The sequence below is a fragment of the Natrix helvetica genome, assembly GCF_964273705.1.
Source record: "Natrix helvetica genome assembly, chromosome: 13".
Taxonomy (NCBI): Eukaryota; Metazoa; Chordata; class Lepidosauria; order Squamata; family Natricidae; genus Natrix; species Natrix helvetica.
This window is the reverse complement of record NC_138557.1, coordinates 14,094,723-14,106,847: the sequence shown is the minus strand read 5'-3', so window position 1 is coordinate 14,106,847 and position 12,125 is coordinate 14,094,723. Positions and strand designations below refer to the sequence as shown.

The 12,125-nt window shown below is 43.0% G+C and overlaps 1 protein-coding gene across 1 annotated transcript in view; it reads right to left on the bottom strand.

The window, feature by feature from the left end:
* Positions 1–12,125, bottom strand: part of ABAT (4-aminobutyrate aminotransferase) — a 65,417-nt gene that overhangs the window by 19,832 nt on the left and 33,460 nt on the right. The window contains exons 3-7 of the mRNA XM_081965973.1: positions 7,837–7,934; positions 6,644–6,673; positions 5,462–5,579; positions 3,092–3,141; positions 520–600 (exon numbers count right to left, since the gene is read on the bottom strand). Coding sequence (XP_081822099.1) covers positions 520–600; positions 3,092–3,141; positions 5,462–5,579; positions 6,644–6,673; positions 7,837–7,934 — 377 coding nt within the window. The remainder of the gene's footprint in view (positions 1–519; positions 601–3,091; positions 3,142–5,461; positions 5,580–6,643; positions 6,674–7,836; positions 7,935–12,125) is intronic.

Genomic DNA, 12,125 nt, shown 5'->3' with positions numbered 1-12,125 from the left:
CCCCTCCCCACCTGAAAAGAACTCTGTTCCAACTGCCAGCTGCCTCACCATTCCATTACCTCAGTTCAAACTGGCAGACATTCCACTCCTTCACTCAGGAGCGGTCTGGGGATCCTTACAGTACTAAACATTGGTACATCACCAAAATGTCTACGCCTTCTACCTATGGAACTAATTCCAGACTCAAGGTGACAGGAGCGATATTCCCTTATATGCTTCAATCACCGACTACCACTGAGCCAACGGATTGAACCAGATTTCTCCCGCATTGCCCGATCATATAGTTTCATCGCGAAGCATGGGTATCCAGCTAGTCTGATATAATAGAGAACTCATAATGGTCTTGTTCCATGTTGCATCTTTTCAGGTGTTTGGGCTATCATTCCCTTATCCTTTTAAAATGCCGGACCTCTCCAGTTTCCTCAGCCTCTCCTTGTATTTGCCAGTCCTGGAATTCTTGGCAAAACCCAATGCTGGATGTCAGTTTCACTGCTCCTTCTGTGCTAGATTAAAACTTACCGAAAGCAAAGATTCCTTTAGCTTTTCAGCAAAATTTTCTGGAGGCAAAATTCCTAGGGCAGGTCTGTTGACAAAAGTGCTCTGAATAATAAAAAAAAAAAGGAGAGAGAAGAGGAGAAGGGAAGGAGAAAAAAGGAAAGAGAAAAATGAAAGAAGAAAATAGAACAGAGAAAATAATAAGAGAAGAGAAGGGAAGGGAAGACAAGGGAAGAAGAAAGGGGAAGAGAAGAGAAAAATGAAAGAAGAAAATAGAACAGAGAAAAGAAAAATAAGAGAAGAGAAACAAGAGAAGAGAACTTTATCATGAATAGACTACAAACTTATCAAAGGGTCAATCAAAAACAGTGCGTGAGGTGACCTTAATTGCCTTAAACAAAGAACACCCCCAATTTTGAGGCTTGCAACCACTCTTCCCCCAAACCTGTAAGCCAACCAAGCTCTATCTGGTATCAGAATTTAGCTGGAGTGGAAACTATTTGGGAGAATCTGCAGACGGAAGATGCTACTTATTACTGAGACACTTTGGTGTCCTCTAGATTTTGAACCAATTTCCTTTCTTTGTGCCCTCTAGATCAGTGTTGCGCGACCTTGGCAACTTTGAGATGTGTGGACTTCAACTCCCAGAATCCCTCAGGTGGAGAAACACTGCGCTAAAAGATTGCTTGGGTTTAACTTACGTCCAAATTTCTAAAAAAAATAACCAGGTTTTGCTGGCTTTGCCTTCAAAACTATTCCTTTGGTGACCCATCCTTGCCTCATCGAGAAAGATCGATCTTGTCATGGACATCCAGAGAAAAAGCTTATAATCAGTCTAAAACCTTCTTCCATACATGTATGAGGAGTTCACACAACATGCTAAAACCATTCATGTTAATAACACAGTTGTCTAGAGGGCATGTGGTTCTGTTCACATTACGTGCCAGTCCAGCACTTGGAGTTCCCCAAACACCGAATTATAAGTTACCAAACCAGGGGTGGGTTCTGGCAGGCACTACTGCTGGTTCACTCATGTGCATGCTTCATGCGCATGCACAGTGCAATTAAAATTGTTCTGTGCATGCACAGAACTAAAAAACAAGATGGCGGTGGCGGTGGCACTGCCTGGGAAACCGGTTTGGGGCCATGGCAAGCCTGGGTCGCTGCCCGAATCAGTACGAACTGGTAGGAACCCACCACTGTACCAAACGCATGTTAGCCTAGTCTAGTTTGCTACGAGTATCCTCCATCCATTTCTGATGCCTTGTGGGAGGTTTTGTCCAGCACACACATTAGCTTTGCAAAGAAGAGCAGTGGCGATTACTGTCAGAATATTCATGAACTGGAATAGGCCATAGCAACAGGTCAGACATTGGAGACTGGCTGGAATAGGACAGGGTAACAAGGTCAGCCAATGCATAGGCATGGGAACTGGGTCAGCCAATGGAAACTATTTGGTGACTGAGAGCCAGGCCAGACAGCTCAGAGCCTGGGCGTGGCTTACCTATGTAGCTCTGAGTCTGTGCAAGAGAACTAATCTAGTCCGCTCTCTGAATTGAAACTACTTACAGCCTCTCCTCTCTACCATGTTGGAAGAATCTGCTGTTGGTATTGTACATTTGTTCATGTGTTTTTATGTCTATAAAGAAGTTAATGAATCCTGCGGAATCCGTTATCTGTGTGTTCTTTCTGGATTTGGTTTTTGCAACAAGCTCTGTGTCAGCATTCCAAATATCATGCAGAATTAAATCAGGGTCCAAGGCAGAGCTATCCTTAGAGTTCTAATTTAATAAGTCAGACATGTTGGCAACAAACTGTGGAATCCCAAATCTAAAAGCTTCCTGGGATTCCACCCAGTTGAAAGTTCATGATCTTATATCCCCACACCCATAAATCCATCACATGGTCCAATCTTCTTCAGTCACGCTGGCATCTCCACCCAGCTGGTTCCGGTTAGGTGCAGAGGTGCGGAGACAAAAGACGATCTTGGCTTCTCGAAAAGAATGACAACAACACATTCCACAATTCTACTCCTTTCTATTCCCCCCTCCCAATTACTACACTAATGAAACAGCATAATGAAATAACAGAGAGTGTGGCAGGCCAAAGATCCTAAGAAGGAATATGACTGCAGGCCTGACTCTCTGGCAATTACACAGAGAATTTAAATTATGATGGAGATTAGTAGCCCCAGGGCAAGACAATCCCAGGAAACCTCGCGGCAGCTCTTCAGCTCTTCTTTCTCTCCCCTTTGGCTGCAGACCAAAAGATGGTTGATATGAGAACCAACCCAGAACCCAATCAGGGAATGAGTTCCTTTGGTCTCTCCTAGCTGAAGAGAGCAAGACAAAACCGTTCATGCCAACTCCTGTCATTCTCAGCCATTCCCGTAGAAATGGCTTATTTTGGAGACTCACCCCCAAGTAGGTGGGGAGGCTCCTGGTTCCAGCCTCAGGGACCCTGAGCAGTGGGTGAACGGCCCTGGGAAAGGACAGGCAGACACTCTGGGATCTTGGGGAGAAGAAGGGAAGCTTCACAAAGAGGCAATTTACGCACCGTTTTGGCAATTTGGTACCTTCGGCAAAAGGTCACTTACCAGATTCTGGGGCTGTTGTAAAAGTTTGATCAGAGATGGGTGGCTGTAGCCTAGAAGGATACACAGAGACCATTGTCATCTGCTTTCAAGAAATTTCCAATTAAATTGTCTCAAATATGCTTTCCCCCCCACCCACAAAGGCAACTGGATTTAGTTTTTCCTTGAAGACATTTCGCTTCTCATCCAACAAGCTTCGTCAGTTCTGACTGAATGGTGGAGGATGGAAGGATTTATATTCCTTGAAGTCATCTGGTTATTAGCGCTCTCTCTGAGAGTTGTTGAGGCCACTTGGAGGTTTATCTGTGCCCTCAGGGTCAACTGAATAGTGCAAATGGTTTGCCAATTGCACAGGGACAGATAGGACAGCGCTCCAGAGGGTCAACGTCATTGCCCAGAGGATCATGGGTTGCCCCCTCCCCTCTTTAAAAGAGCTTTATAGTTCCCGCTGCCTTAAGAAAGTTCAATACATTCTTAAAGATCCATCTCATCCTGGGCTCCCTTTTTTTTTCAACTATTACCATCTGGCAGACGGTACAGGGCAATAAAAACAAGGACAAATAGGCTGAAAAACAGCTTTCCAGAGCGGTAACTATCCTGAATTCTACTGTATAGTTCAATATTAATGCAGTATCAGGGGCTTTCAATTCAATTGTATGGCATGTGAAGGATGTGTGTTTGTGTTTTATTTTTATAGTTATAATATACACTGAAGATGGCATTTAATTTTGTTGTACGAGGTGCAATGACAATACACTAAATTAAACTAAATTAATATGCAACCTTCTTGGAACTACTGAAAGGGATTGCTTTGTAAACAGGAGGTAGGTGGTATCTTATCCCCCCCCCCTTTAAAAGAGGGAGGGCTGTTCAATTTTAATGTAGATCTTCGATCCTTTCAAACTAATGATCTTCTCCCTCTCTGCCCACCCTCTTCAAAAGTGTGACCTTTGTTTTTCAAAATGCATATTTCAAATTAAATACGGCAACCTTTTTAGAGCACAGGACTATACTTCCAATCGGTCCTGAAAAGTCAAATTTGCAGCAGGACTGAAGTATGATTGTGCGCTAATATTTTTTCTTGAGTGGCAGGTCAATGGTGGCTGAAAACACCTGGCATCATTCCAGAACTATCCTATCCTTAGAAGAGATTAAAAAAATAAAGCTGTTGTGGCCCGTCAGCTGCCAGCAGAGCTAGCAGTGGAGTCAGACAAGGAGGAGGTAATGCGGGGGGCCTGGGAAGGCTCTGATAAGGAAACAGCATCAGAGGCAGAGGCCTGCCCTTCCGTCTTCCCCCAGGTGGAGAGGCAGCTGTCTTCAGGGCCTGAGTGAGAGGGAAAAAGAGATGGGGTCCATCCCAGAGGCACGTATGCACAGAGAGGAGAGGAGAACAAAGGAAATCAATAAGCCGGCTCTCAGGGAAAAGCAGACATGGACGCTAGCCAGCCCCTCCCTGGCTGGGAAATAAATAGTAGAGGTTTGGGAGTGGCCGGTTGTCACAGACAACTGTTCACTTTTAGGATACAGCAAGCAAATTGGATTTCTTAGCCAGGTCTGTTGGGACTAATTACATTTGATTTTTTTTGTTTATCCGTGTGAAAAGATTTCCTATCCTGTTTGAAAAGGGGTTTGTTTGTACTCGCGAGCAAACGGCTTATCATTACTTGGTAAGGCTGAGTCAGAAAAAAAGCTACCTAAAATTGAAGACTTGCTGGTAAAAAAAACCTGGTAGATTCAAAATCCCCCCATTTAGTTTCACCTGAATGGCCTCCTTTTCCCAGGAGCTCAGATGAAGCTTTCCCCCTTAGAACAGGAGCCAGCAACCTGCGGCTCTAGGGCTGCATGTGGCTCTTTCATCCCTCTGCTGCGGCTCCCTGTCGCTCAAAATAGACCTCACAATCACCAATGTGCAACACCTTCCGGCATGCGATTTATTGAGCTTTTTGACACCCGGTAGGCCAACCATGGATAAATCCAAGAAAAGAAGTTTCAGGAAAAAAATTAAGTTTAATTCAACTACACATGCTAGTTTTGTGAAATAGTCAGGCATGGAAGCATTTTGTGGCTGCCGGTGTTTTCTTTTCGGTGGGAAACGGGTCCAAATGGCTCTTTAAGTGTTTAAGGTTGCCAATCCCTGCTTTAGAACAAGACTCTCCAAACCGGGTGACTCTTTCAGTGCCGTTGTAATTTTGAAAGGTCACTAAACGAACGTCAAGGACTATGTACCCTTTTTCCTGCCTGTATTCCCAATTTGACACACGCATCTTTGGTGTGGCTCTTGACGCCAAAATGGAGCGTTTTGGGGCGTAGGGCTGCCCACGGTTGCTCCAACCGAGATCGGAAATTCTTGCAAAGGCTCCCAAAAATTCTTACCAATCGGGATGGATGAAATCTGAGAGTAGAGATCCAACATCCGGTTCCCATCAGCATCCACAAGGTAATTTCCTCGGCTTTCTTCGTAGTTGCAGAAAAAGTGGACTGCCTCTGCGTTCTGAGAGAAACGGATGAAACAAGCTGAGATTTCCTGGCGCGACGCCAAAGTTGAGAATCAAGCAAAATAAGCCATGATTTAGGCTGGACAGGAAGGAGAATAGGAAACTCTGGATGGTCTCCCATTTCTGTAAATTGCTTTCCTATAGACATACTTGTCTTGGAAAGACAAGGGAATTCTGATGGTTTTGGCATTTGGGGATTAAAAAGAGGGAAATAGTCTGGAGAAAACTTTTAAGATGACAACTGCAGTTGTAAGTTTCTGCTTTTCTTTTTTCCAAATTCTCTCGGGTTTTTTATTGCTTAGTTTCTATCATTTGTTTTTGCTTGTTTTGTACATTACATTTTATTCTGGTGAAAAATTATGTAGTAAAAGTAAGGGGATTCTAGGATTGTCTTACTGTTATGCGAGCCCCGTTTACAGAATTCTTAAATGGAAATGAATTTGAAAAGATCAGTAATGCAGCGGAGTGTCCATTTCACAGAAGAGTCCAGCTGAGGCTAAAATACAATGAGCAATTTGTGCGAGAGACCATCATTTTTCATTGAGCTCGCTGAGCCAAGGAACGCACTGGGCATGTGTGTTTCTGTCCCCCTCCCCTTGTCTTGCATCTGTATGCATTGGGGCGCACCAAGAAACAGGGCAGGATACATTCATTCATTTTCTGGGCCATGTGACCAAGGAGGCGGGGCACTAGGAATAGAGCAGTGGCCAATATTCCAAATCTATGCCCAAGTACCCTTCCCATCAGGAAGCATCGGGGAATTTTGGAAGGATTATTTATTAATTTGTTTATGCATTTATTTATTTAATTTCACCCACACAACCTCTTATTTTTTTTCCTGCAGCACCCAGTTAAATCCAGATATCCAGATTATTTTTCTGCCACCACCAAATATGCTCCCATTCTGTTCAGTTTCAGGGGAGTATCCTTATTGATTACAAAACAGGCATACGTAGGTCACTTAGCAGCCTGCCATTCATGCAATTTTTTTGACTCAGCAGCCAATATTTGAAGGGTAGAAGACCTGGGATGTTTTTCAAGTGGAATCTGGAGAAATTACCTGGATTCCATTCAACTGTTTCATTAGTTCCTGAAAGAAGAATGAATGAATATTATTATACAGATTGACCAATCGAAAAACCAGGAGAGGAAACGTTCCTGTACAACCTATTCAACTTTTTTTTGGTTTCCCTTTTTAATTTTCAATTTTACTTCATTCAACCCTGGGAAGTACAAAGGGCATTTAAATGTCATGATTTAACCAGAGAGCCAGTCTGGCCCTTTGGTTAAGGCACCAGGCTAGAAAGCAAGAGGTGGCGAGTTCAACTTCTGCCTTTAGCCATGAAAGCTGGCTGGATGAGTTACTTTCTCTCAGCCCAACCCACTTCAGAGGGTTGTTTTGGGAGAATACCCTGTTTCCCTGAAAATAAGACCCCCCCCTGAATAATAAGCCCAATTGGGCTTTTGAGCCCATGCTCAAATAAGCCACCCCCCCCAAAATAAGCCCACCCCTAAAATATTTAAACGTATGCGCAGTCGGTCCCCACCATTTCTTGAGGGGGGAGAAGGGAACATGCCCCAAGCACCCCACATGCACCTGCCATCCATGAGGAATGGCCTCACGGAGGCCGCTCCTGCAAATCCTAGTTACTGCGTCCCTTCTCTTAGTGGCGGACGCAAAAAGAGCAGCAGGGCCAGTGACGCCAGGGCTGGCAAGAGTGTGCCAGAAACAGAACTTCCGGTCCTCTCTGGATCAGCTGATCTGCGGTCCGCGGTTAAGGGGCCTCGCGCACCTCAAAAATAATAAGACCTCCCTGAAAATAAAATAAATAAAATAAATATAAAATGACTAAAATAAATGTAAAATGACTAAAATAAATATAAAATAAATATAAAATAAATATAAAATAAATATAAAATAAATATAAAATAAATATAAAATAAATATAAAATAAATATAAAATAAATATAAAATAAATATAAAATGACTAAAATAAATATAAAATGAATAAAATAAATATAAAATGAATAAAATGAATAAAATAAATAATAAAAGAAAAGAAATTAAGGATTATAATGAATACTTTCCAGAGTTTGCTTTCATCTCCATGCAATGAGAATTAAAGTCCAAGTTGACTGATTGTAAAATTGGACTTTTTAATTAATCAGAAAAAATGAAATCACTGTCAGATTTGGAGATAGTGATAGTGGAGTTGAGGAGTATTAAGGATGCACATCCTCATCTTCACTTACCCTGGATCTCGGCCCAGGGACTTCGGTCTTCATCAGTGGCCCATCATAGTCAAATTCCATGTCGATTTTAGCTGCCACTTGGCTGATTCCTCGGAGTCCTGAAAACAAACAAACAAACAAAATAATTTAAAAAGTGACTCTAGGACACTGATGAAGGACCTTTTCGGTACCGAGTGTCCAAACCACAACGTGCATGCATATGCGTGCATGGGCATGCGCTGGATTACCGGAAACCCAAAGACCAGCTGGTCTTTGCCTATTTTTTGGGCATTTTTCAGGTTGTTACAGGCTGTTTTGGGGGGCATTTTTTGGGCTGAAAACAGTCTGAAAACAGCTTGGAAAATCGCCTGAAAATGGCAAAACAGCGAAGCATGCAGAAAGCGAACTAGTAGTAAAACTGGGAGCAACCCACCACTGTGTTAGGGGTGTCTTACCCTCACAGTATTTGTTTCCAGAGAGTAAGTCATCTGTGTACCAAGTATGGTTGAAATTGCTCGAGGCGTTCCAGAGTTATGCTGGAACACACACACACACACAGAGATAGACAGAGATAGATAGATACATAGACAGATGATAGACAGATAGACAGATAGACAGGCAGACAGATAGACAGCGATAGATGATAGATAGATGATAGATAGATAGATAGATAGATAGATAGATAGATAGATAGATAGATAGATAGATAGAAAAATAGAGATAGAGATAGATAGATAGATATAGATAGATATAGAAAGAAAAATAGATAGATATAAATAGATGTAGATGAGAGAGAGATGATAGATAGAAAAATAGATAGATAGATAGAGATAGATAGATAGATAGATTAGATAGATAGATATAGAAAGAAAAATAGATAGATATAAATAGCTAGATATAGATGATAGATATGATAGATAGACAGATAGAAAGAAAAAATAGATGTGATAGATAGATATAAATATACTGTAGATGATAGATAGATATAAAAATAGAGAGATAGAGAGAGAGAGAGATGATGATAGATATAAATAGACAGATAAATATAGATGATAGATAGATGATAGATAGATAGATAGATAGATAGATAGATAGATAGATAGATAGATAGATAGATAGATAGATGATAGATAGATAGATAGATATTACATACACAATTCTTTTGGATATATATTTATGTTTATCAAATTGAATGCCCTTAAAGTAAAAGAAGAAAGTAAAATAAAAGACCAAATGTCCTCTTGCCCCCCCAGGAAAATAAGGAAGAGGAGAAAATTTGTGGGCTTTTCCAGGAAATCGCATCATCAGCCAAATGTGCTCGGTCATTTGAACAGCCAGAAGAGCAATCACTGGCCAGGAACCTTCTCAGCAAGTAAACAGCTCTTAACACGCAGCCTGGGAACGGGGGCTTTATTTATAAAACGCTTCCAAGGTTTCAGTCAGATGTGATTGAGGGCAAACAAGATGCAGGAGGCTGCCGCCCACTCCGAGTTACATGCTTTCCCTACCAGAATAATAATAATGGTTATCTAAACTGTGCAACGAACCGTAAGCATCCATGGGAACCGAATTGGGGCTGCTTGCGCAATGCTGCACGCATTCCTTGGGCGCAAGGCAGGAGCTGAAGAGAAGCTCCCAAATCCTTCAGATGTGCAGTGAAGGCTTGCTAGCCAAGGGGAAGCGTAAACGGGGGCCGGATCTCCTTGAAGGATTTCCAAACGCAAAGGATCTGGGGCAGGCGGGAGCATGTTTCGAGGCCACTGTTTTGGGGAGTCACCTCAAAGGTGTTGGAAATGATGTCATCCTTGTTATCTCTTCGGTAGCTTCCGCTAAAATGATCAGAGCAGGGCTCAGAAAGTTTGTCTGAAGGCCCCTAAAGGAGGTAGACAGAGGATGCGCAGAAGGCACATTTCATCACCAACAATGGTTTACATTATAAGCAGCCTACAGCAGTGATGGCAAACCTATGGCACCTGGGCCACAAGTGGCATGCGGAGACATATTTGCTGGCAGCTGATTTTTTGGCCCTTCTGGAAGACCAGGGGCAGCCGTTTTCGCCCTCCCCAAGCTTCAGAAAAGCCTCCAGAGGCCCCAACGGGCCAACCAGAAGTTCAGAAACAATCCATTTGTGGCTTCCGGAGGGCCTCTGGGGGGCCAGGGGAGGCCGTTTTTGCCCTCCCCAGGCTTCAGGAAAGCCTCCAGAGCCTGAGGAGAGGTTGCGCACACATGCACACAAGGGAAGGGTTGCATGCGCACGGGGTGGGTTGGGGATCGTATGCGCAGGTGGGCGGGGAGGCTTTAATTGATGCAGACATGTGTGTGCATGTGTTAGTGTGCGCATGCACATTTTTGGCACACCCTAAGAAAAAGGTTCACCAGTGCATGCATGCCTTTTTGGGGGGCCATTTTCAGGCCAAAAACAGCCTGGAAAACGGCTTGAAAACAGCCCCAAAAAATGGCCCGGAAAAGAGCCTGTATTTTGGGCATTTTGGGGACCGTTTTCCAGCACTCCAGTGCCTGCAACGACCAACTGGCCGGCATGCATCTGCGCACCGGAAACCAGAAGAGAAGCTGGCAACACTGGAGGCTTTTAAAAAGAGACTGGACATCCACTTGTCTGAATTGGTATTGGGCCTCCTGCTTGAGCAGAGGGTTGGACTAGAAGACCTCCAAGGTCCCACCCAACTCTGTTATTCTGTTTTTTTTATCTCACCTGAAATCTCCCAAAATGTTATTGGTGTCTATACTTTATTTTACTCCTGTATTTAAGTCATGTTGATGCCAGGCCGTTTCATTGCTGATTGTGTTAGCTAATTGGAAATATGGAATATTTTGTCCAGGGCTCCTTTGAGTGGTACAAAAATAAATTAAGCTGATTTATCTTCATTTCGTTCTGGGGATCTGAAGGACTGGGAGTGCTCCACGGACTCCCATATTTATAGCTCCTGCTAATGCTTTTGAGGGCCACATATGATATTTTCTCTTCATGGCCCAAGGATTGCAACAGCAAAGGGTTTTTAATTTCATGTTGACCTCAACCCTCTGCCAAGATAGCTACTCATATATTCAGAGAACCGAAGTCTGGCTGAACAGGCCAGGTGCCCCACGGTGATTTAGAGTCTAAGGCAATGTTTCTCGAGCTTTAAGATGTGTGAACTTCAACGTCTAGAATTCCCTAGCCAGCATTTGTTGAAGTGCACACATTTCAAAGTTGTTAAGGTTCAGAAACATTAGTCTACAATAACGGAGTAAACAACTCTAGGTCTAAATCAACCCCTGTTGCTCTCTTCTTCAGAACTGAAGAAGCTTCTTGGATGAGAAGCGAAACGTCTTCATGGAAAGAAACAACAACGAAGTCCAGTTGCTTTTGAAAAAAAGCCCAATGGAATAGAAAATAATAATAATCGTCCAATTCTTTCGTTCATGCAAGGTTTCTTCCAATAACTTTCCACTTTGATAAATCCCAAGATCTTTAATACAATACAATACAATACAATACAATACAATACAATACAATACAATAGTAGAGTTGGAAGGGACCTTGGAGGTCTTCTAGTCCAACCCCCTGCTTAGGCAAGAAACCCTATATCGTTTCAGACAAATGGCTATCCAACATCTTTTTAAAGACTTCCAGTGTTGGGGCATTCACAACTTCTGGAAGCAACTTCTGTTCCACTGGTTAATTGTTCTCACTGTCAGGAAATTTCTCCTCAGTTCTAAGTTGCTTCTCTCCTTGATTAGTTTCCACCCATTGCTTCTTGTTCTACCCTCAGGTGCCTTGGAGAATAGCTTGACTCCCTCTTCTTTGTGGCAACCCCTGAGATATTGGAACACTGCTATCATGTCTCCCCTGGTCCTTTCCCACAGTGCAGTTTAGAAAATAAATGTGCCAGGCTATGAAAACTGTAAAAAGCTATTTTATGTATATATTATACACAAGTCAAGAAACAATGGATGGAAACAAAGGGTGGGCTGCTGTCGGCATTACTGCCAGTTCGGTGCATGCGAAAGTTTGCGTGCACACCAGCTTTGCTCACACGTGTTCATAGTTGCTCATAAATAGGCCTGCACATGCACAGAACATTAAAAAAATGGGGGGAAAACATGCCACACTGACCAGGGAACTGGTTCGGAGGTGTGACAGGCCTGGGTCGCTGCTAGTTCTGGCGACCCAGGCTGGCAAATCACTACTGGTTCAGCAGAACCAGTCCGAACTAGTAGGAACCCGACACTGATGGAAACTACCGTATTTTTCAGAGTATAAGATGCACCAAGTTTTTGAAGAGGCAAAAAAAAAGTTTTTGCACTCT